Genomic DNA, 25,709 nt, shown 5'->3' on the forward strand with positions numbered 1-25,709 from the left:
CAGTAGTTATTAGAATGTAAAATACATTGGTTACTAAGTGGAACTGCAAGAAAAGTAAGAAAAATAGTCTGGTTGTTTTAAGACGGATCTTTAATGGCTCTTTTTTCTCTTTGAGAAGTCCAAAAAGATTGACTTTTAATAGACTATTCAAATGTTCTTTTTCCCCACTCCTATGGGTGGGGCACGGGTAGCCTTGGCATTCTGCTGGTGTTAATGTGAGTGAGTCTCTGTTGACCTGGGCATGACTCACTAAACGGCGGGGAAGGTTACACCAAGTGCTCCTTCTCTTGGGGTAAATGACCTGAGTTTTGGGACAGACTCTGGCCTTGAGCCAATTGTTTTACTTGTTTGAGCCTGACTATAAAATGAGAGGAATGGACAGGATGGTGTCTAAGGTTCAGTGCTGCTCTGGCATTCTCAGCCTAGAGATGTTTTTCCTGCTTACCTGCAAGCCCTGTGGTATCCTTGCCTGGCCCTAGGATTGTTTATAAGCTCCAGTCTTCCTTCATCTGTTTGCCCCTTTTTGGATGTAAACCGTATGACTGTCAGATAGTACCTTCTTGTTCTTCGTGTGGCACCCTTTCAGCAGCTAGTATGTCACTGGGCTGGTAGTCAATGCTGATTTTCAGAACAAAGAATGACCTTTGAATAGCTAGAGTGTTGGCTGCCAGGTCTATAACCTGGATTGTTTCGATGAAAGCGCCAACCAACAGTATTTTTGAAAATGGACTGTTGTTGGGGTTCATCAGACCTTTTTAAAAATGTCATTCTCTTCCATTCTTAAATCTTATAGCCATTTTGAGTAATTCTTTAAAAAAAATCTCTGAAGAGGCCTATTCTTTGTACAGCTGAAAATCATTAATTATTTCCTGTCCTTGTGTCAACTTCCTGTTGCCCAGAAAGGGTAGCTGAGAGTGGTTTCCTGACTTCTGGGAAGGGAGAACTTCCTTGTTCTCACCACTCTGCTCTTGGGCTCTAACCTCAAAGTGGTAGAGCAACAGCTGTATGCCGAAGAATGTTAATGTGAACCTTCGGCTGATGGAAGCAAAATTTTAGGAGTAAAAGTCACTTTCAATTATGGCTGATGTAAGGTGTGGTTGTGGGAATGGGGGTAAGAAGACAGGAGTTCTGTAAGGTTTAAGTTACAGAATTAAAATAGAAAAAGTACATGACATTTTATTGTTTTCTTAAAGTAATTGTTTTTAGACAGGAGCCTCAGAGACCTAGCTTTATATCCCAGCCTGGTAAGAGCTTGAATATCTTGAAATTATTTGGTTTAAAAACCCTGCAGTCACATGTAAACAGTGTATTCAACAAGTATTGGTGAGCACTTAATCAGCTAATATGCCTGAAAGGCTATGTGGGATCCAAAAACAGTATCAGACTTAGCCCATGCCCTTTGAGTGTCTACAGAGCTGCCGGACACATACAGAGAGGAGGATGAGGCAGTGAAAAAGTGTGCAAATCGTGGGTGCCCAAAAGGATTCTTATGAGGAAAATTCACATAGTCCACAGAGGTGGGCTTCAGTTGGACCTTGTTGGGAGTGCAGCAGGATTCACTGAGGGGATGCGGTGGGAAGGTCTTTCCTAGTATGATTAATTGCACAAGCCAGGGAGGGAATAAGCATCATCTGTTGGATAAAGTGAATCAAGGGTTCATCCTGGGGAGTCTGCAGAAAAGGTTAGGAAGCAACAGAAGGGCAGAATTATGGCAGGCTTAACTAGTATGATGAATTTGGACTTAATCCTCTGGGCAGTGGGATTCAGTGAAGGCTTCTGAGAAACGGAGCATCATGCTAAGATTAATGATGTTGGAGTTGTGAAAGGATGGCTTTTAGGTCAGCAATGCATCTCTGGTGGGAAATTCAGCTCTTAACTCTAAGTTTTCCCAAGTGTGGATGGGGGAAATTTTTCAAAACACCAACATTTTCAAAACCCAGTAGATCTTCACAGAGTGCTTATAATGTGCAACACACTGTATTAGGTCTATAGAGGGGACAGAGAAGCAGACTGTACCCCAGGTAAGTTTTTTTCTTCTTTTTTTCAAGACAATCTCACTTTGCCACCCAGGCTGGAATGCAGTGGCGTGATCTCAGCTCGTTGCAACCTCTGACTCCTGGGTTCAAGTGATTGTCCCACCTCAGCCTCCTGAGTAGCTGGGATTACAGGTGTGTGCCACCACACCCAGCTATTTTTTTTTATTTTTAGTAGAGATAGGATTTTGCCATGTTGGCCAGGCTGGCCCAGATAAGTTTTATTGACAAAATTAGATGGCTAGCTTTTGGAGATGACCAAAGAGCAACTGTCAAAAGGTGGTATTTTGTCTTTAAAATTAAAAAAAGAAAAAGAAAAACTACTGTTTCTTAGGCTATAGGATAAGACTGTACTTGAGCTTTAATAATTTCAATGAGTATTAGTGGTGGGGGCACAGCCTATTAGCTTTATTTACAAGGAATGTAAGTTTGATCCTTAATATTTAGGTGTTGAAAGTGTTCAGTAAGGATGAATCATATGAAGCAATCCAAATGTTCACCTTTATATCCTGCATAACCCATAAATATTGAGTTGTTCATTCATAACAGCAGTTCTTAACATTCCAGAAGATATTTAAGCAAAATAGCCCGACGTGCCCTCTTAAAGGAGTGGTTATTGTGTTTTTCCTCCAGGATTTTAGGCATCATGGGACCTATATTACTAACTAGGATTAGATTGTCTGTTGTGCATCCATAAAAAATTTGATTTGTGGCTGTTGAATTTTGGTGAAATTGTTATTGTGGCTCTTGTATGAATTCATACTTTGTTACTTAGATGGCAAGTGAATTAAACAGTGAACTTAAGTGAGCCTCCTTTTTTCTTCAGGGATACCTAAGATATTTTGGTACAGATATACAATGTATAATAATCACATTAGAGTAAATGGGGTGTCCATGACCTCAAGCTTTTATCATTGGTGTTATTTTTAAATGTATCATTAAATTGTTATTGACTACAGTCACCTTGTTGTGAGGCATATTTTACTTTTAAGAAGATAGACACTGTGCATTTTAAAAGCAGTGACAGATTTTTCTCAGTCTTAGGAATTCATTCATTTTTTATCAGAAAACCCAAGGATTCCTTACTATGCTCAGGCATGTTTCATGCCTTTTCAAAGCAGTTTTTTTTTTTTTTTTTCCTGAGAAGGACCAATTTTCATGATATAATTGTATTTAGGAGATGGAGTGCCTTTCTTTATTCTGTGCTATTTGAGTTTTACATTAAGCCTATCTAACTCCTTTCTTTTCCCTTTAGATTTGAGCTTAGAAGCCACTTCATTCTGAAGCTTTCCTGTAAGGTTGGGCCTAGCCTCGCCTGTGTGTTTCCAAATATCCCACACTTGTCCCATCTTAATAGTCATGGGTTCATTTTATAATCACTTATTTCCTTGTCTGTCTCCCTCACGTGACTGTAAACTTCATACTGTCATGGCTGTTAATCTTGTTTATTTTGGTAAGCTCAAACAGTCCTTGATGAATGAATGAATAAATGCAAATTTTGCTAAATAACAACTTTATTTATTCCATTATTTTGAAGGCCTTCTTTTCCTACAGTTTATTCCCTCATTAGATTTCAAGTAATAGGAACATAAACTTAGAAATTCACCATGGAAGACTTTGCATATGGGCTGCTAAAAGAAGTTTTTCTTATTTTTAGTGCCAGACTTTTCATTCGTAGCTCTCTCACTCAAAAGTCATTCAGCTTCTTGTAAGCATGCAAATTTGGAAAGAGGTAAGGGCCGGACTCAATGTACACACACTGATAAACACTCATTGTATACTCAGTGACACAAACTAGTAACAGTTTGTTAGCTCTCTCATCTCTAATGCTGTTTTAAAATATGTTATTACTGAAGACAGATAAAAAATTGAATACTAAAACTAAGCATGTTCTTAATTTTTAAAGTGGCTCTGGGACCTAACCCAGGATGTGTCTGCATAACATTTTAGCAGTGTTTTAACCTTATTAGTTAACTTACATCAACTAATAAGTCGGTAAGGCCAAGTCAGTAATGTAAGTGACAGCCAGCAGGTATTACGTTAGAAGGTTTGGATCAATGAATAATTGTAATTGAAGCCAAATGTAATTAGTTATGTGATTTTTGAGGTGTTCAAGTGTAATTCCACTTGTGTTCCATCTTGAAACTAAAGCACTAGGAGGGATTACTGACAGAAGGAAAATAGGCATAAAGATGCACTTATGCACTTGACTCATCTTGTGTTCAAATCCCCAGGTCACAAAAGAGAAACCTGGATTGCTTTGTTCTAGAGAGATCATGCATGCTCTGCTGACCCTACTTACCTCCCACCAGAGTTTCTTCGCTCCCACCCTTCTCTCTCCCCACTCTTCTTGGCCCACAGTTCCACATTCTGCTTTGCTGCTTCAGGTCTCCATGCAGTAGTACATCGTGTTCTCTTTGGGATTCTTGTGCTCATTCTTGATCCAGCTGACTCTTACTTGTTTTTAGAACTCAGCTTAAGGCCAATAGCTGCAGCAAGCCCTTTCTGACCCCGAGTCTGATTTAAATGCACCCCCACCCACCTTTCCATAACATCTTTATTACGGTGCTTTCCACTTTATCCTATAATTTTTGCATTGCCAGTTTTTTCTGCTGGTCTTCTTAAGGGCAGAGATGGTCTTGCAGTACTTTGTTGAATGAATGAGCAAACTCTGATTTTTAAAAATATTCTGTAGAGGTAGTGCTAACACTAAAATTGGAGCTTTTATTAGCTATATATAGAACTTAAAAGTTATTTCTAGTATATAGTATGTCAAAAAGTAAATTATTATTTATTATTTATTGTTTCTCTTTCTTGTTTTATTCAAACTTTAACAGATCTTAAAACTGTATAGCTTTAGGTTTTGTGTAGTGTCAAGAGGCTCTGGAGTCAGCCTGTGGTTTTGAATCCTGGCACTGCCACTAGTTGGAGGATTTTAACCTTGGTTTCGCCAGCTATAAATTTGGGGATAAAAATAATACTTTATAACATTGTGGTGGGCACTAAATGAAATAATACATGCAGGTAAAACTCTTGCATAGTTCCTTCCTGAAAACACCACTGACACCGCTGACTTTTCCCACCCTAGTTCTATGTGAACCCATAGAATTCATAGAATTGCAGAATGCTTTTATATTCTCAGGGCAGATGGTAGACTTTGTCAGTTCTCTAAAATGATCTGGAGGAGTTATAAATTAGTGATACTGTGCCACCTTTTATGACTCCAATATGGGACCTGCTGTATGTCTCATCCAGCATCATGAGCCATTAAACTGTAACACACAAGCCATACTATAGTCTAAATGGCAAAGCAATCTCCTCAGCAATGAGGCCCTGGGATGCAGTCATCACTGATGCTGGGGTACTCTTTTTTTCTCCCATTTCTCCTAAACTGGAAGGAGAGTAGTTACTAGTAGGCTCTCCAAAAGTTTTGGCATGAACTTTATGGGAACAAGTTTGTAAGCAGTATGAACAGGTGGAAAACTTCAAGGACTTGGTCAAGCTCATGGCAAATGTTGCTTGTAAGCTACTAGAAAATTACAGAAGGAGGCAGGCCACCCTTTTAGGAAACAGAACAGTAGAGGAGGGTGCCAAGTGTGACCTGCATGCGCTATGCACATAGACATAAATTCAGTGCTTGGGTATGTGAGGTGTGGAAGGGACATTTGCTTTCACCACACCCATTTCAGTCATTCATAGTAAGACTGCTGGCAGGGCAGGTTTTAGGCTTCGGAGCCTTCTTGCTTGTTCTAGAATAAGCATCAGCAATGTTTTCTGTTAAAGATATCCTGTGACATTATGAATTACCTGGAGAGTGTGATCTGTCACCACATACTGCTTGTCAGAAATGCTTACCACATGTTTTCGAGTGAATTGCAATGGCTGTTTTAAAATTAGAGATATAATAATTATGGTTGCTGAATAATGGTTTGTTTTGAGGTAACAAAATGCTTTTTTTTTTTTTTTTTTGAAACAGAGTCTCTGTCACCTAGGCTGGAGTGTGGTGGTGCGATCTTGGCTGAATGCAACCTCTACCTCCTAGGTTCAAGCGATTCTCGTGTCTCAGCCTCCTCAATAGCTGGGATCACAGGTGTGGTCTACCATACCTGGCTAATATTTGTATTTTTAATAGAGCCTGGGTTTCACCATGTTGGCCAGGCTGGTCTCAAACTTCTGGCTTCAAGTGATCCACCTACCTTGGCCTCCCAAAGTGTTGGGATTACAGGCATGAGCCACTGCACCTGGCCAAAGTGCTTTTTGACTTTAGATGTAATATTTTCTGGCCTTGAGGGATGAGATATTTTGCGTTGGTAAAATGTTGTGATTAAGTTAAGCTTCAAATGCGCAAAGACTTTTAAGCAGCAGGTGTAATTGAATATAATTTTACCATTGCTTGATGAAGTAGGGTCTTTAAAGATTTTTGTTGTTGTTGTTGGGAGGGGGTGGGTATTTGACCCAATTTAGTTTTCGGCATGTGTTTTTTCTTCATCTTCATGTCAGACTACACCTGCCACTTCTGCTGCTGCTTCTTATTCAGACAACCTCATCTTTTGCAGTCCATTGATGGTTTGCTGCCAGTAATTGCCTTTAGGTTGAAAAATCAGTAATCAAGTTTGGGAAGATTTCTGTGTTTTTCAAAGGCAAGATTCTTAATGAGGATCCAAGGCATGTTGGGTGTTTATCCCAGCTGTTTTCTATGTACTTCATGTTTAGGGGTCATGTCCCAAAGGATGGCTGTCTTTTACGTGAGTCTCCACTTGATGAAAGTGGGCTTTACTGTAATATTTTTGCATAGGATGTTCAATACATTCACTGTTGATATCATTTACATTTTTTCTCTCTGCTTTTTACACAGTCAAAGTTTGCTGTGCGATGTCACAATTGTGGCAGAAGACATGGAAATCTCTGCTCATAGAGTGGTGCTGGCCGCCTGTAGTCCTTATTTTCATGCCATGTTTACAGGTATGAAATATTTTAGTTATGGGCATTTTAAAAAATGTATTCAGATCTGAGCTTTTCTTACCACATTTTCTTTTGTTATTAACATTTTACTTTTATGAAATGAAGAATTATAATGGAAGAAAATGTTCTTGGTTTGTTCCAAATTCCTCCTCCTCTTTGTTTTTTATTGTTGGGTGTCAGTAAGCCTATACATATGGACACTCACAATTTTATGCTCAACTTTCCCCCTGTAAGTTATACTTATGTATATTAGTTTCTGCCATTTATAATAGCTTTTTGGCACTTTATTATTTTGACAAAAGAAAAACACTTTTACATTTTTTAAAATGATTTTTATATTTGTTTCATCTAGTATTACATTGAACAAAAAGATGTTTATTTAATATCCTTCATTTGGAAATACAAGAAAATAAAGCGGTTTATCTACAAGCTTAGATTTTACTTTGGCAACTGTGAAAATGTATAGAATGATTTTAGTACTTCTGGAAAAGAAGTAATTTATGTCTGTCACACTTGAATCCTTTACTCTCATTCTTTTTAAAAATATACTGTACAAAGAAATGAAGTTTTTATCTGTTACATCAATGAGTTTATAATCTTAGGGTATTGGTATGCCAAATAGAAAATACAAATAGAAATGTAGTTATACCAAAAAGCAAAAATACAAAGCTCTTCTTACTTTAGAAACCATTAAGTATTTTTGGTGCTACTGTTTTACTAGATACTTCAAGGCATACAAAAACAATGTGAACATGCTTCTGCCCCAAAAGCTTCCTGTGTCGCCAGGGAGATGGATGTGCACCCTTTAATAGGTAATAGTGTATGCAAGATCTGAGTGCCCACAGCAGTGATCAGACATTGAGGGCTGTGATGGGCAGCACTGAGAGAAGGATTTCCCCAGACCTGATGGATTGAGGGGTTTACACAGATGAAGATGAGTGTAGAAGGTCAGATGGAGAAGGTGGACTGAGTGAAAACTTTTCTGGGTGTCTTGGGAGTAGTGAGGAGACCAGAGCCCCACTCAGTTTTCAGCCTTTTATGATCTTGCTGTTCCAGAACAGAGTTAAATAATCAGGAATGAAGAAGGATAGCAGGTGGGCTCTGAGCCAAGTTGAGGATGTAGTTTGGGAGGGTTGCCTTTCAGCTGAGATTGATCTGAAAAGTCAATACCCATGAAGCGAGACTAGTCAGATTTTTATGTCTTGGGGTTCACTTTAGTCTCTTGATTTACATCTTATTTATTACTGCTGGACACTTTTCTAGAGAGAGAGGGTCTCTAAGGCTTGTAAGAGAGGATTCAATCTGGAATGTGTTGGGCTACTTCAGGAATTCCCTTGTAAAGTGCTGTCCCCCCCTTGGTGGCCTTCCTTCAGATGACACTGCTGTTGCCACTTACGTGTTGGAACTACAATCTGTGCTTCAGTTTCCCCATCTGGAAAATGGGAATAATAATACTACCCACATCCTAGTGTTTTCGTAAAGATTAAATGAGATCATATGTGTGAATTTCTTGGCACTTGACACATAGAAAATGATCAGTTAATTTTGACACTAATTATTATGGTCATCATCACCATTCTTTTTTATTCTAACTTTGTAAATTTCTTTATATTCTGTACAAGATTGAAAAGCTGTAAGCTAGACTCTTTTTTCTTTTTTTTGATAAATGTTTTATTGTCCACAGAGTGACAAAAATAGAGTGATTAACTTATACCTGTAAGATCAAGGTTAGTTTCCTTTCCCCTCAAAAGGCTTTGGAGACTTAGTGTCTCCAAATTCCTTGAGCCTTAGACATCCAGTGAAATGGATGCTAGGTAGAGATAGGAGGTATTATTATTATTATTATGTCTTTAGCTGTCTTTTCTGTTTGCTTTATAATCTAAACTGCATTTCGGTTTCCCTCTTCTGTGTTTGTCTAATGGTTCTCTATGCTTCATGATTTAGCTGACATGTGATTTATGAATATGTGAGCTTTGCCTAAGGAAGGGAATGAGGCATTGAAGACATTCTGATTCTCTAAGTATTTATAGTGTATCGCAACTAACTAGTAGTTAGGTGCTTTTGCAATTCAACTGGTTTCTGTCTGAGAATATACCTTTTATGCTTAGTCAAATTTTAGATTGCTGTGCGCTGAAGTAGTTGAAAATAGGAATACTGTGTTAATTTCTGGCACATATACAAAGTGTGAATTGAGTACCTAATGTGTTTTTTTTTTTTTTTTACTAGTTTATTGAGGCATATTTTATATATCATAACATTTACCCATTTCAGGGCTGGACGCAGTGGCTCACACCTGTAATCTCAGCACTTTAGGAGGCTGAGGCAGGTGGATTGCTTGAGTTCAAGACCACCCTGGGCAACACGACGAAAACCCATCTCTATCAAAATACAGAAATTTAGCTTAGTGTGGTGGCACTAGCCTATAGTCCCAGCTACTCAGGAGGCTGAGGTAGAAGGATCACTTGAGCCTGGGAGGCAGAGGTTGCAGTGAGCCAAGATGGTGTCATTGCACACCGGCCTGGGTGACAGAGTGAGAGAAAAAAAAAAATTACCTGTATTAAATGCACAACTCACTGATTTTTAGTAAATTTACTGAGTTGTACTGCCATCACCATAAATCAATTTTAGAACATTTTTGTTCCCACATAATGTTTATGAGGTTCATCCATGTCACTGATGTTTCAAAGGAAGCTGTTCCTATTGCTAAATAGCATTCCATGTGAATAGACCACTTTTGACTTTCCATTTACCAGTCAATGGATGTTTTTGTGTTGTTTCAATTTTTGGCTATTATGAATAATATTGCTCTGAGCATTCATGTGCAGTTCTTTGTGTGGACATGTATTTTTATTTCTCTTGGGAGTAGATATCTAGGAATGTAATTGCCAGGTCACGTGGTACATTTATACTTAAAAAATTCTGCTAAGCTGTTTTTCCAGTTACCGCACTGTTTTCCATTCCTGCTAGCAATGTTTGAAACTTCCTATTTCTCCACATCCTTGCCAGCACTTGCTCTTGCTTTTTAAAAAATTATAGCCCTTCTAGTGGGTGTTGAAGTAGCATAGTATTGTAGTTTTAATTTCCATTTTTCTAATGACCAATGATGTTGAGCATCTTTCTATGTGCTTGTTATTTAGGCTAAACTTTTATGGTTTTTCAGCAGTAGATGCTCTTTGACTTTCTGGCTATCTTTGTATTTTTTTTTTCTACTTTTGAATCTACTGTTTAGCCAACAAGTTGGCAGAGATTAGATAAAAAAGATAAAGGCAGGGCGCAGTTGCTCATGCCTGTAATCCCAGCACTGTGGGAGGCCAAGGTGGCAGAATTGCTTGAGCCCATGAGCTCTAAACCAGCCTGGTAGAAATAGGGAGACTTCATCTCTAAAAATATTTTTTAAAAAATTTACTGAGCATGGTCACACATGCCTGTATAGTCAGTCCCAGCTACTGGGGAGGCTGAGGCAGGAGGATCGCTTGAGCCTAGGAAGCAGAGGTTGCACTGGGCTGAGATCATGCCATTGCCCTCCACCTGGGCAACAGAGTGAGAATGTGACCCTGTCTCAAAAAAGAAAAAAAAAAAAAGACACTATGATTGGGTCTAGGTAATTTAGTGTATGTAGACTCATTTAAGTATTTGCCAGAGTATAAGTACTTTATTTCTTTATTTGTTTTTCATGGTCTGAAGCCCCGGTAAGCTTTTTTTAAATTATGGTGAGGTTAACAAGTAGATCATTGGATGCTTTCATTCCACCAAACATCAGGTACATTTACATTCTCTTGCTCAGGGACAGGGAGTTTCCCTACTCTTCTTTTGTTTTCGTGTGACTAACCTATTAGGAAATGGGGAATATGCAGATGTTCTTTGTTGGCTCTTACTTTTAATCTCATAAACTGTAGGTGAAGTATTCATTTAAATTATATCACCTAAGAAATAATTCTGTTACTCGTCATAGTTCCAAGTGTTTGAGTAGAGAAGGGAAGTGAAAAGTAATTCTGTGATGTAGTCACAGGGTTTTTACTTTGTGAAGTATGGGCCTATTTAGAGCAAGGCCAAGTTGTTTAACTATTACTTAAGAAAGAACATACCAAATTGGGTTCTTGTGTTTTTAGATTACTTCTTGGTTACAAATGTGGCATTTAGAAAGCTGTTTGCTTAACACATACTTTGAGATTTATTTGTGCCACAGGCTAACATTTCTGAAATCTGGTGAGAAGTACTGAATACTAAATTTTTATTTTTAGCCTTTTTTTTGGTGTGCTTTTTGATTTCTTTTGTCATATTGAACATGATTCAGTAAAATAAATTAGAATAGGAAAAGAGATTATTGTTTGAGTTACTAAGAAGTGAGATTTTAAAAAGCTGTGTACATGGTTATGTTTGTCTAAGATTCATACTTTCATTCATCAAGGAGTATTTATTGAGCATCTTCTCTGCTAGGCATTGTCCTAGGCTTTGGGGACTAGAGTGATGAATAAAACAGATAAGTTCCTGTTCTCGTGATTCTAGTTAGGAAGAAGAAGAAAGGTTAGACAGTAAGTAAACACACGAAAGATAATTTCTGGTATTGATGGCTCTGAAAAAAATTAAATAGAATGTTGCACAAAGAACTTAAGATGGAATGCTTTAGGCTGCCTGTAACAGCAAGCTCCATTCAAACTGGTTTAAATAATAAGAAAGCAGGCTGGGCACCAGACATGGTTGGATGTACAGCTTGAAAATTTCATCAAGAATCTTCTTCCTTCTGTCTCTCTACCCTTCTGTCCTCAATAAAAACATCCTAAGGTTTGTTCCCCTCTTAAATGAAAGATGCCTACAACAGTGGACCCAACAACCGCTTCCTCAAGGAAGGAGGACGCTCTCTTTTAGAAGCTAAGGAACCTTTCTCAAAAGTTACCCAAACCAGATCAAAACTGGAAGGGCAATGCAGTTAACATGTTGGCCTTAGAATTGCTGTAGAACTGGAGAGTTACATGCTCTGACCATCATAGAGAGTGGCTGGTGGGGCACCTGGGTCAGCTTGCCAAACTGAAAATGCCTGAGTGTCAGTAACTGCTTTGTAACCCAAGAAGAAAAAGGTGGTAGTGATTAGAGTAGATGATAAGTAGAACTTGCAAAGTAATGGAATAAAATTTATTTATTAAACATAGCTATAAATTTGTTATTTATTTCTAGGGTTTCAGCACAGTCAGTGTTTCTGTGTTATGCTTTTATGTTTTCTTTTTTTTTCCAGATGTTTTGTGTGCTAAATAACTGAAATTAGAATCATAGAATTTTAAAAATGAAATGAATTTTAGCGTTTATCTTTTTAAACCTATTCACTTTTCGTGTATTCATTGGATAAATTCATTTTACAGTGGATAAGTGAAGTTACCAGTTTATGTTGGGCTTCAGGAGTCCTGATTAAAGGTCCTTGAGATGGATTTTTTTTTTTTTTTTTTTTTTGAGATGGAGTCTCGCTCTGTCACCAGGCTGGAGTGCAGTGACACGATCTCAGCTCTCTGCAACCTCCGTCTCCTGGGTTCAAGCGATTCTCCTGCCTCAGCCTCCTGAGTAGCTGGGACTACAGGCATGCGCGATAGAAATGTTTTTAGCTATATATGTGTTTTTACACTTTCATGATTTGGAGGACTTTCTTTTTTTTCTCAATAAAAGTAGATATGAGACTGGGTGCAGTGGCTCATGCCTATAATCCCAGTACTTTGGGAGGCCAAGGCAGAAGAATCATTTGAGGCTGTGAGTTCAAGGCTGCAATGAGCTGTGATTACACAATTGCACTTCATCCTGGGCAACAGAGTGAGACTCTGTTTCAAACAAAAAAAGAGAAAGTAGAGATGATGTGGTATTTGCTAGTGAAAGTGCTTAGCTCACCCTGTAATGTATAGTGATGTTCAATAAATGTTTGTTGACTGAAATCCTTCATAGCTAGAATATCCATATTTAAGACTAATTTTAAAATGCCATTAGTCATGTTAAGTAAAAATGCTATATTTTATGTATTTATTCAATTAATTAATTAATTTACTTACTTATTTGTTTGGCAAGACAGAGTCTTGCTCTGTCACCCAGGCTGGAGTGCAGTGGTGTCGGTCTGAGCTCACTGTAACCTCCGCATCCCAGGGTCATGCAATTCTCCTGCCTCAGCCTCCCAACAGGCATGTACCAGCATGCCTGGCTAATTTTTTTATTTTTAGTAGAGACAGGGTTTCGCCATGTTGGCCAGGCTGGTGTTGGACACCTGACCTCACATGATCCGCCCACCTCGGCCTCCCAAAGCACTGGGATTACAGGCGTGAGTCCCTGCGCCCAGCCAAAACGCTACGTTTTAAATTGGCACTTGCTTTACTTTTTATTCATCTAGTTATTTATTTATCCAACCAGTATTTATTGGGTATCTACTAGATGTCAGACATGTTATACAGAGATAAGAAAGGCTTCATCCCTGTTCTCAGTGAACTTAAGAATTCAGAGGAGGAGAACTAGGTAAAAAGTTGATTATGACAGAGTGGATTTGCATGAATTACCCAACTGTACCTAAAGTGAGAGTGTTAATCCAGCCTTGGGCCACCAACAGATAAGGCTACCTAGAGAGGTTCCAGTGGAGATTAGCCTGGGAAATGAGTGGGTGGGGAGACAGAGAGGACAATGTTCAACAGGAGCATCAGGTGTAAGACATTGCCTGGTGTCTGTAGAAAACAACAAACAGCTTCTCATTAATGTATTTCAAGTTTAGAAATGGCAGCGGGGAGAGAGAGAAGGCTAGATAATGAATCAGGGGCTGGACATGTGTGCTTGGACTGGGAGAAACCAAAGGATTTTTGAACTCCATGCTCAGATTTGTGGAGTCAGTACTGGAGGCAGGAAAAGAATTAGGAGGTGGCTCCATTGGTGTTAGCAAGAGATTATAGGAACCCCAAGGGCGAGAAGGTGAGAAGATTTATTTGAGATCTATCTAAGGTTAATTCTACAAGTTTTGGTGAACTGTGGGATTGGTGGGTAAGGAAGAGTAGAGAGTCAAGGATGACTGTCACTTAGGTTTTTAGTATAGGTGTTTGTATGGATTGCATAATGTAGTTTCAGAGTTCTGATATAACTTTAGAGTTATGTGATCAAAACATAAACAAGAAACTATAATCTCTATAGAGATTATGGGAGGTTATAAATGGTAAGGATAAACTATGTACAGTATCATTGGATAGCCTAGCTTTTTTTCTGTTTGTTTTAAATCCGACAAAGTCTTGCTGTGTTGCCCAGGCTAGTCTTGAACTCCTGGGCTCAAGTGATTCTCCTGCTTCAGTCTCCCTAGTAGCTGGGATTACAGGAGTGAGCCACAGCACCTGACTCTCCTTGGATAGTTTTAAAAATGCATTATCAATCATAAATCTCACAAAGCCATGCTGTTTAAAGATTTCCTCTGAAAACACAGCAAAGGGCAAAAACTAAGGTAATATGTAACTACTGGAATTAGATATAAATAACTTTTACAACTTTAGTATGTGCTTTGATTCATAGTAATTAGAATTTTTAAACCATTAATGCAGTCATGGGCAAGTTTTTTGTTTTTCTTACTGTTCTTGTAAATTAATATAAAAATATTAAAATGTTTTCAAAACAGTATATAATTGAGATTGAATTTATTGGAAGCAGATATAGTTTTCTGGGGAGAAAAATAATCTTAAAAATGACAAATATTTGAATTAGCAAAATGCATCATATAGCAATACCTTAAAAATATTAAAAACTGTTTGGCAGAGAACTAATTATTTTTCAGCCATACATGTAAATTAAAGTCCCACTTGGTTTTGTCTAAGATGAGTCCTGTTTAACTGAGTACTGGCTGTTTGGCTTTGGGCTCATGTGGCCCCAGTCCCTGAAGGGCTTCGCATATTATTGGGGCCCTGCAGGTGAATCAGTTATGGGCTTTGTCTAAAGTCCAGGTGGGAATCACCAGAATGTCTTAACTTTTGGCACAAAAGAGTCTTCAGTTTATACAAACCCCAACTATCCACAGGATCCAGCAAGAGTAGAATAGAGGAAGGTGCCTTATATGTGGCTGAAGACTTATTTTTCTATATTCCTTGACCTTCCTTTTTCCCCCTTTCTGTAAGCAGGGAAAAAATATTTGCTGCAGCACCGGACATACAACTCAGTCCTTTTCATCCTGCTATGTAGGTATGGGTGCATCTTTCTCATTAACTCTCCTACTTCCCTTGTCATACAAAGAGATGTTTTTCTTCCTGGGAAGTAGCAGGGTAGTTTTTGGGATATTTTGGCTCTGAGGTGAACAGCTTCTTTCTGAGATCTTGTCAGAGATAATCTCCAGGGAAGCACACAGTTAAATGTACACGACGATTGTTATTTCTCTCCTCCCAGGGTTTGTGTTTACAAAGGAATTTTGTGTAATTATGATTTCCCATAGACTTTTCTGATAGTTTATGGTCGCTGACAGTGCATTGTATCTGAAAAAGAAGCGAGCTTTCAAGAAATCTTGAGGCAGTGTTGTTTTAGTAAGAGATGCTGGGTTAAAGTGAAGGTAATGAAGGCACGTTCTCATGCTTCTTTTATCTTTATAACTTAGTGAATTCTAGAGCCAAATCTTTTTTGCCCATGGCCCTCAGCATTATTCTTGGACTGTCCTTTTAATTTTTAATTGAATCCCTCCCCACCCCCATTCAATTGCTTGTGTCTCCAAGTATCATGGTTCACTTACGTTGTCCACACCTAGGTGCTTAAACTTGCCTCCTGCTCTCCCCAAGTCTCCCTGGCTTAGGGACCATCCCTTCTCTTTTCTCTTTCCCTATTTCTTTTCCACAAGTGGGTATTAGGAAGAAAGTCTTGTACTGTTTTTTTACAGGCAGTTTTGTAGAAGGATACCTGGTTTTAGTAATAAAGCTGGTATGGAAATGACTTCAGCGTGAAGTTGCTGCAGATGACAAACAGGAACTGAATCTGAGCTAGAAGATCTCTGTAACAAGCTTTGTTATTGACTAACCCTTTGTTATTATTGTGATCCCTGTTACGCCTTGCATTTTCTCAGCATCATAAGTAATTTGTTTTCTCCTTGTCTCCGGAGTGAGGGTTGTGACCTCTCACTGAGGGTGGAGCCTCTGTGTCTGGTGCAGGCTATGCATGCCCCTGCAGGCATTTGTGTGTTTGTTGAAGGAGTAATGCTAACCAGGTGGGTGCTTTTTAGCAACCGTTCATTGCTATTAGCCAAAGGCAGTAACATCGTTACTCTTCTAGTCATGACTAGAAATCCATAAAGACAATAAATGCCCAAAAGCAGGGACAGCCTCAGCTACTGATCCTGTAGCCACAAGAATAGTTCATGCAGCTGGACATATGGCACATTCATTGTTGTGATACGATTTTGAGGTACAAGTGGGTAACAAAAGTACATTTTATGATTTGCTCAGGTAAGCTTTGGAAGAGGAAGGGGAGTGTTTTCGGCCTGCAAAAAGTGGCTGATTTTGCTGCCCATTGAATACAGTGAGTGGCAAGGAGGTGTATCAATCCGTATTGGCATTGGAACTTCCACAGTAGTGTCTTGCTGTAACATCACTCTTACTCCTTTGTGTTTTAGGTGAGATGAGTGAGAGCCGAGCAAAGAGAGTTAGAATAAAAGAGGTAGATGGCTGGACCCTGAGGATGCTAATTGATTACGTTTACACTGCAGAAATTCAGGTTACAGAAGAAAATGTACAGGTAAGAGTAAACACTTCACACCATCTAGCTATTTATGCGTATAGTTTTTTTAATAAAAAAAAGCATACCCACACAGTATACATTTTGCACCAAAATAATAGGATTCATTGTGAAAACTGTAATTCTAAAAAATACTTGGAATGATTGCATCTTTTTAGTAATGTTTCTGAGTTCAGTATCTTTTATATTCTTTAAGATCTAAGATACAAATCCTTTAGTTCTCTGAATGATACTTGTTCTTTCATGAAAACACTGTCATATTCTTTTATAACTGTTGATTGATGCTGCCCACAGTTTTTCTTTATTCCTTGGAAGGGTATAGTCTACAAAGAATGTTTTTGACTGCCGATATTCTTTATTTCTGCCTTTTTTTTTTTTTTTTTGATACACGATCTTGCTCTGTCTCTCAGGGTGCAGTGTAGTGGCTTGATCATGGATCATGTAGCCTCGACCTCCTAGACTCAAGCAGTCTTCCTGCCACAGCCTCCCAAGTAGCTGCGACTACAGGCATGTGCCACTATGCGCAGCCAGTTTTCTTATTTTTTTGTAGAGAGGTCTCACTATGTTCTCCAGGCTGATCTCAAACTCTTGGACTTCAAGTGATCCACCTTCTTCAGCCTCCCAAAGTGTTGTGATTATAGGTGTGAACCTCCATATGCCCAGCCTATTCTTTGTTTCACTATTTGAGCATCCTCTTTAAGTGATTCTGGAGTTTAGCTAAAAGTTGACATTGCGTCTTATTTCCTGTAAAGAACAAATGTTTCATGTGTGTTACATAAATGTTTAAATATTACAGATGGATGTGGAGTAAAAGGTGAGAATCCCTCTTTAGAAAACTGCCCTTCTCTTTGAACCTACTCCAGTCCACATACATTGATTCACTTCTTCTTCCCTAGAGGGTAGCTTCTGTTATCTACTGTGAATCCCTTCAGACCATTTTCCATGTGTATATTCACACACATGTACACATAGATTTTTTACATAAGAAATACTATACTTGTTCTGAAACTTGCTTTTTGAACTGAACAGTGTCTTAGGGGTCTTTACACATTAATGTATATGGGTCTAACTCATGTTAATCAGCTATATATATGTATGATTTTTCACCTTTATATAAACAGTGCAATGAGTGGACAGTTTTACATTTGCATACCCAAACTTTATAAGCTGGATTCCTCAAAATGGAATTGGTGAATCAAAGAGTACATGCGTATATTAATTTTTTGATAGCGATGCCAAATTGCCATCTGAAAATGTGTGTTTATTTATATTCCTTCTAACAGGGACACTGCGTTTTAAGGACAACAAAAATAACTAGGGCTAAATTCTTAAGAAATAATCTTTAAATTCTACTTACACAAATAGGAAGTTGTTGGCTTAATCCTTATCCCTGCTAGCTAGTTGAAATATGCTACAAAATGAATTTGGAGATTGAAATCTTTGCACTTTTTAAGACATGCTATCGATTGTTCCATGTGAAATATTGGCAGTAGTAAGGTCTCCTGGTGATCTTTCCCAGATGGCCTCATTAGCCTTTGCTTGGAAGTTCTAGTTATGAGGTAAGGCATTTGAAAAACCTTGGTCAATATTGGGCATGTTTCTAAATGTATGCATCAGATGCCAGATGAATTTTTTTTTAACATAGAAGAAAGTGTTTGGTATCTGTCATGAGATCACTGTGCTAATATGTCATCTCATTCTTGTCTTTTAGGTACATTTAAACTATTCACTAGATTCTGGGGCATTATTTTCAACAGGAGTTTATCTTGGTTTCTTTTTGTTCATTCCGTTTATTCATTTTAGCGCATGGGCCTCATTATACCCTTATATTTGACCTTCAACAATTGAATTACTGATTTCTTTGATTCACAGTGGACCACATGGGAGAAAATTGAGAAAAATCATTTAGGCATTAGAGACAAAACTGTGTGAATTCAGCCCTGAATGTTGTTTGTAGTAGTTCTTGTGGTGGGGACATGGGCCTATTAGGAGTTAGGAGAACGCCTCTCATGTTTCTTTTAATAACTGTCATGTTCCAGTCCTGAAATATTAGTCATCACAGCCTTTCAGAAAACTCTTGCCATGCTAATTTGCCTCTTGTGTATATTGCTTAGCTTTTAGAATATGCAGGAATACGTTCTAAGAGTTACATTTGGCAGGCTTATTAGATGCTTAACATTTGTATAGTTTCATTTTGTTTTTAAGAGGGGGAGGGATATCTCTTCAGCATAGGGCTATCCTGGTTTGTAAAGCTTTCTTTTATTTTCGATTGAAAAATACTTGTTTTGGAAAAGGCAGTTGAGAAATAAATTTGATTAAAAATAGCTACTTTTTCCATAACATGTGTTTTTCAATGAAAAAAAATAAGACTATACCATATCAAGATACACCAGACTCCTCTTTCCTATTTTATATGTTTTTTGTCAATCTGTGTTTTGTTAAATCTTTCTTGCGAGGTGCTGTCCACCTTAAAAAAGCAGTATGGTGAAAAAAGCAGTATGGTGGAGGTGTCTGGTGTTATTAATGTTAAGCTGAAGTTTTAAATGGCCCTAACTGAAAGCCCTGCTCTGAATTTGTATGCCCTGAAGGTGCTGACAGTGGGAACAGAAGTTTCTGTAATTCAAATGTTTCTTGTTGGTGGTATATTTTTCTCACTAGACCTAGACTCAAATCTTTTACCAGGTGACCTCCCTTTTGGAAGTTTCTGTTTTAGTAATAAAGTACAGTATTGGGCTAGAAAGTATTTTTGGGATTGCATGTTTTGATGTAGAATCATTGTGCCGTAGAATGCTGAGATCCAGCCGTCTGTTGGCAGTCCGTTGGCGACAGAACAGGGCTATAACCCTGTTTTCCCAGATTACTAGTTTAGGGTCTCTTCCATGATACCGTACGGTCTCCTTATTACACTAACTTTAAACAATATGATAGCTATTTGAAATGAAAGTTGTTAACTTGGAGTCAGAATGAGGGAATGAGTAATTTAAAAAATTAACTCCAAAGAAGGGACTACTGTTGTTATAGTCCCTTCTGATTTATACAAGCAATAGGGCTTTAATTCTTGGCCATTCCAGGTTTCCTAGCTTTTTGTGTGTTTGTGTATGTTGCTGCTGTTGTTTTTTTGTTTGTTTAGGTTTTTAGACTTTGGCTTTAAGTTTGGATATTTGGTTTTATTTATGGCAAAATTGGAGGATAATTTGAGCTAAATGAATTTACAGTTTTTTTTTTTTTTAAAGGGAATTAAAAGGAGAACCAATGTTTTACCTATGACTACACTTGTAATTCAACTTTTTTGGTGGTGGTTGTTGAGAGAATTAAAATTTAACTTGTGTCTAGAGTTTCAAAGCAAACTTTATGAACTGCATAAATCTGGGAAATAGAGAAAATACAGCCAAAGGCTATTGAAAAGTATGCTCTTGGACATTTGGTGGTTATGGACACTTTTGAGAATCTGATGAAAAACTGGCAACCCTTTCCTAAGGAAAGGACACATTAGCTTATCTACACAAAGTTTTGCATACGTTTTCAGTACACTTTCAGAGAATCCGTGTACCTTGCTGCTTGCCTCACCTTCCACTGTTAAGAATACTTGGCTTTATTTTTAAATTTTTTAATCTTTTTATTTTATTGAGACAGAGTCTTGCGCTTTTGCCCAGGCTGTGGTGCAGTGGTGTGATCTTGGCTCATTGCAACCTCCACTTCCCAGTTTCAAGCAATTCTCCCGCCTCAGTCTTCCGAGTAGCTGGGACTACAGACATGCACCACCACATCCGGCTAATTTTTGTATTTTTAGTAGAGATGGGGTTTCGCCATGTTGGCCAGACTGGTCTTGAACTCCTGACCTCAAGCAGTCAGCCCACCTTGGCCTCCCCAAGTGCTGGGATTATAGGCATGAGCCACCACTCCCGGCCAAGAATACTTGTCATTAGATATAAAAAATACAAATATGTAAGTGCGTGTGTGTCTGTGTGTGTGTGTGTGTATGAAGGATTTTCACATGGGTATATCGCCAGCTGTATGCTAAGCATTTTCTATGTAGCTCATTTGATGTTTATGCCTCCATGTAAGCTAGGTGTTACCCCAATGTGATTGAAGAAATAGGCTTAAGAAGGTTAAATAATTTGCTCAACATCACACAGCAACTATTAAATTGTCGTTAATTAGTATTGCTTACAAAGAGAGTTTATAAATTCAAAAATGTAAATGTCCTTATAACTAAAAAATTTTTTTCATGATCCAAAAATTATTCAAGATATATGCTATGTCATTCGATGTATTAATTAACACTTTTGGAGAATCCTAAAAGATCTTGAACTTCTTAAAGCATTTACTTCATTGCTAAATTTGTGGTTTTGTTACATGAGTTTGACTTCTCAGCCATTGGGTGTTTGTTTTGGCTTCCTAAAAGTAGGTAAGAGTTTTTCACTTGATGTAACTGTTAAAAACAAAGGTAATGATGTTAATAAACAGTGCCCATGAAAGTAAATGCTCTCATTCCTCAATTAATATTATGAGTACTCATCTACAGATTCTTTCTATATTAGAACTTTTATCATCTAGAAGAATTTAAGAAACGTCTGATAATGTTGAATGGATGGGTTTTAAAAAGTTCATGAAACATATGTTAGACGAATTGGAATTATTTGAGACAGAAACATCTCTTTAGAAATGAAGCAGAATTTAAATGAGAGTTTTTCAAGGGACATCTAAAATCAGTTATTGGTAATAAACAGACTTAATTGTTTAACACAATCTCAGTATAGTAGAAATTCAACGTAGTGTGTCCATTTTATTGGTGGTGTAGGGCAGGTTGTTGTTTTGCTTCAAACCAGAACTGCTGGGAGTATGCTATGTAGATAGTGTTTTACTCTGCATATTCCCAAAAGAAGGCCATCGCATGAAGGGGCTTACATGATACCAGGCCTGTTGACATAGTTGAAAAAGCTTTAAATTGGCTTAATAAAAAGCCTGCCAAAGTAGAGAAATCACCAAAACAATACATGTGTACCCTAAATATTTTAACCTCAAACATGTAGGTTTACAATTGTATGCCAATCTTTGTTTGTAAAACTAAGTATGGTCAGCTGTTTCAAGAGCCGCAGGTCCTTTTGCACAAACCACACCATAATCATGCACCAACTGTAATTTCCAGGCTTTCTTTTTCTTTTCTTTTTTTTTTAAGTGCAGCAAGAACTGAGACACTTGAAAAGAAATCTCAATGCAAAATCTTCTTTGAATTATACAGTTTCTCTTTCATTCCTCCCATGTCTAATTGGATTGAAAACATTTATTTTTTTTCCAGTAACACATTGATCAAGCCACTCCAAAGCAGCCAACTTAGTTTTCATAGAAAGAGCTCTTTTTACATTCACATTTCATTGAATTCATTTACTTAAATTGTGTAATTTCAATAAGTGCAAGTGTCATAAACAGATGTGGGAGGAAATCCAACACATATGAGTTGGTAAAATGCATCCCAGCTGGAGGAGCAGATGTGTGCAAGCACAGTAGAATGTACTTACTGAGGTCATGGAGCGAGTTGGTTCATCAGGTGAGTAGGTAAAGTGGATTTTGGTGAAGAGTGCTTTTGCTTTTTGTATTTCTATATTGTGTTAGTAAACATTGACATGAAATTCCCATTAGGTGGAGATTTGTTTTAAAAATCTGTCTTAAAAATAAGACACTCCATCAGTTAAACAGTCATTGATGGAATATCTGATAAGTACTCGGTCCGGTCCTGGTGCTACAAAAAAAAAAAAAACAAAAAAGAACAAAGCACAATGAATACAGTATATACTTAGACTGGGTTTGGATCTTGGCTTTGCTGTTTAAATACCATGTGACCTTGCCTAAGTTGCTTAACCTCTGATTGGCATTGGAGCTTGAGCCAGAGATGAATAGGGCTAGGCATAGGAGCACTGACCTGATGGAGCAAGTACTCAACAAGTATTTTTTGTGTGTTTGTGTTTGTTTTTTTCTGACATTTTCAAAAAAGTAATTTTTAAACTGAAGGTATGCTGGGCACAGTTTCTCACACCTGTGATCCCAGCACTTTTGGAGGGATGCCAAAGGAGGTGGATCACCTGAGCTCAGGAGTTCAAGGCCAGCCTGCCCAACATGGTGAAACCTCATCTCTACTAAAATTACAAAAGTTAGCCAGGCATGGTGGTGCACACTTGTGGTCCCAGCTACTCGTGAGGCTGAGGTAGGAGAATCGCTTGAATCTGGGAGGCGGAGGTTGCAGTAAACCAAGATCGTACCACTATACTCCAGCCTGGGCAGCAGAGTGAGATTCCATCTCAAAATAACAACAACAACAAAAAACTGAGGATAGCATGCAGTCCAAACTGAAATGTTTAGAGTTGAGTTACAAATTCAGGTCTGAATGAGATGCTGCAGAGAACCTGGCAGCAGGAGTTTTGTGGTGCTGGTAGTGGTGGTGGCATCTACTGTTAGGCTGATGGCAGTGCCTTTGTCCGGGAAGAGCTGCCCTGGGTGAACACTCAAGCCTACAGCTCTTAAATTTCTGGCTTGTGAAGAGACTTGATAAGGGCTGGGCAATTGTAATGACCACAACCAAGTAAGTTTGAGATTGTGGAGAGTCTGCATGCCCATAGGAAACTGGGCAGCAAACCCAGGATCTGGGGCTTGTTATGTGGGGCATTAGGAGTCACGCTGTGGCTTGGCAAGCATTAGGGTACTTAGGGGAGCGTATCACGTTTAGGGCAGCAAGATTAACGCCAGACTGTAGACACTGATTAGGTGCCCAATAAGCTTTGTGGTATTGGTCAGGATTAGTTTAAGACCGAATTGAACTGCACTTGAAGATCTAAGATTTTTAAGACCTGTAGCTGGATCAGGCCAGATGAGGTATGGATGAAGAACCACTTTACTGCTTTGTATACATGGCTTGCCCTTTACCTTCCCTATATCTAAGCTATTGAGCTTACCTCTTTATTTTCACTGCCAGGATTGATCCTGATGAATTCCATCTTTCAGTCAACAGTTTATTAAATATTTATGGGGTATCTATTCTATGCCAGACACTGTTCCAACCATTGGTGTTACAATGCCAAGCAGGACAGATAAGGTCCCTGTCTTGAAAGGCTTTACATTGTAGAGGAGGGGTAGGGACGAGACAAATAATATACCCATAGATAGAGAAACAGGTGAATTTTACATTATTCCCTGTGGAGGAGTCATTTGAGCAGAGACTTGCATGAAGAGAAGGGAGTGATGTAAAAGTAAAGACAGAGAACATTCCAAGCAGAAAGAGCAAAGGACCTGAGATGTGAATAAGTTTGGCACGTTTTATGGACCAGAAAGAAAAGGACGATTATTATTTGAGCAGACTAAATGATGAGAGAGTGGAGAAAGATGAGATTAGGTTAGAAAGGTAGATAGGGCCAGATAAAGCGGGTTTGTAGCCTATGATAAGGAGGTTTGATTTTGTTCCAGTTATAGTTTGGGCAGGGAATTTATGCTTTAGACAGATTGTTCCCCTTTCCCATCTGCTAGGTGGAGGATGGACTGTGGGGGCAGTAGAAGAAGTTGGAGGCCCTTTAGATACCTGTTGGGGTAGGCTAAGTGAGAGACTAGTGGCTTGGGCCTGGGTTGTTGGCGTGAGATGGTGAACAATAGATTTGGGAGATATTTGGAGGTAGGGCCAATGGAATTTACTAATGGATTTGCATGACGAGATGGAGGAAGGAGAATGATCAAGAATGGCTCCTGCATTTTTGGTGTGAGCAACTGGGTGGATTATAGTGCTGTTGTCTGAGATAGTGAAGACATGGGATGGGGACATATATTTGGGGTGGTGGGAATTAATGGTTCTATTTTGGTTGTGTTAACTTTTACCAGTTGGACTTTCCAGTGGAGATGCTGAATAAGTTGGTTCTGTGATGGGAAGGGGTCAGGTTAGGGAGGTAGATTTGGCATATTGGTGGCATATTGAAGTGAACGAGGTCACTTTAAGAGGTAGTGTAGACAGAGAAAGGAAGCCAAAGACATAATCTGGGGCATTCCAGATGTTAGATGAGCAGATGAGGGAGATGGAGTACTGGTGTCGTAGGAGGAAAAGCAGGTGTGTGTGGTGTCACAGAATGCAAGTTCTAGAGAAGAAAGTGCTTCAAGGAGACAGTGTTTGGCTCTGTCTGATGTTCCTGATAGGTCAAGAAAGTGAATTGAGCCATATCAGTGTAGGTGTCATTGCATTCGTTTGCCTGAGACAGTCCTATTTTATGCCTGTTAATCTGGTGTCTTGTCTGATTAGTGTTTATTTTACTCAGAAATGTTCCGGTGTGGATGATAAATTATATGGTCACACTGGTCATTAATGACCTTGGGAAAAGCTATTTAGAGGTGACGGTGAGAATGAAAACTGGTTTGGAGTGGACTAAGAATAAGTGGACTCAGAGAGTACCGACAGTTCTTTCAGTGCCTTTTCTGTGAAAGGGGAGAGAATGTGCTGGCTGAAGGGGATGATGAGTTTAAGGGTGTTTTTGTTTGTTTGTTTAGTTTTGTTTTTTGATGGGTAATATTTTAAAGCATGTTTTTATGTTAGTTAGAATAACCTAGTAGAAAAGTGAAAGTTGATGTGATAAAGGGTAGAAAGAAACAAAGGGTATAATTGCAAAAGTGAGAGAGGTTGGCATCCAAAACAAAATGAAGGGGTTTACCTTAGATGGGAACAGGAAAACTCTGTTTGTTAACCAGAGAGAAGGCAGACTGTGTTGTCAGATACAAGTTAGTGGCTTGGATGGTGGAAAGGTAGGTATTTTATCAGCTTGCATATAATTATGAAGGCTGTGGCAAGTAATCAGCCAAAAGGAAGGTGAGGAAAAGGGATGCTGGATATTTGAACTAAAGATGATAAATCATTGTCTTGCAAAGGATGAAGGTGAATTTACTAGTGAAGTGTAGTCAAATTGTCAGGCCATATTGGGAGCTCCTTGGAGATTTGCAGTCATAAATATCAGGTAGAATGGTTGTGTGATTTTCTTCAGCCATGTT

General features: G+C 38.5%; 1 protein-coding gene across 5 annotated transcripts in view; it reads left to right on the forward strand.

Annotated features, from left to right (window-relative positions):
• KLHL2 (kelch like family member 2) overlaps window positions 1–25,709 on the forward strand; it is a 116,370-nt gene that overhangs the window by 14,922 nt on the left and 75,739 nt on the right. For 3 of the 5 annotated variants that reach the window (XM_010364578.2, XM_010364579.2, XM_030918120.1), the window contains exons 3-4: window positions 6,889–6,995; window positions 16,576–16,697. In XM_010364578.2, coding sequence (XP_010362880.1) covers window positions 6,889–6,995; window positions 16,576–16,697 — 229 coding nt within the window. Of the gene's footprint in view, window positions 1–6,888; window positions 6,996–16,575; window positions 16,698–25,709 lie in introns of those variants that run through there. The other 2 variants (XM_010364581.2, XM_030918126.1) reach the window with 2 other exon arrangements.

The sequence above is a fragment of the Rhinopithecus roxellana genome, chromosome 2, assembly GCF_007565055.1.
Source record: "Rhinopithecus roxellana isolate Shanxi Qingling chromosome 2, ASM756505v1, whole genome shotgun sequence".
In the NCBI taxonomy this organism is placed as follows: Eukaryota; Metazoa; Chordata; class Mammalia; order Primates; family Cercopithecidae; genus Rhinopithecus; species Rhinopithecus roxellana.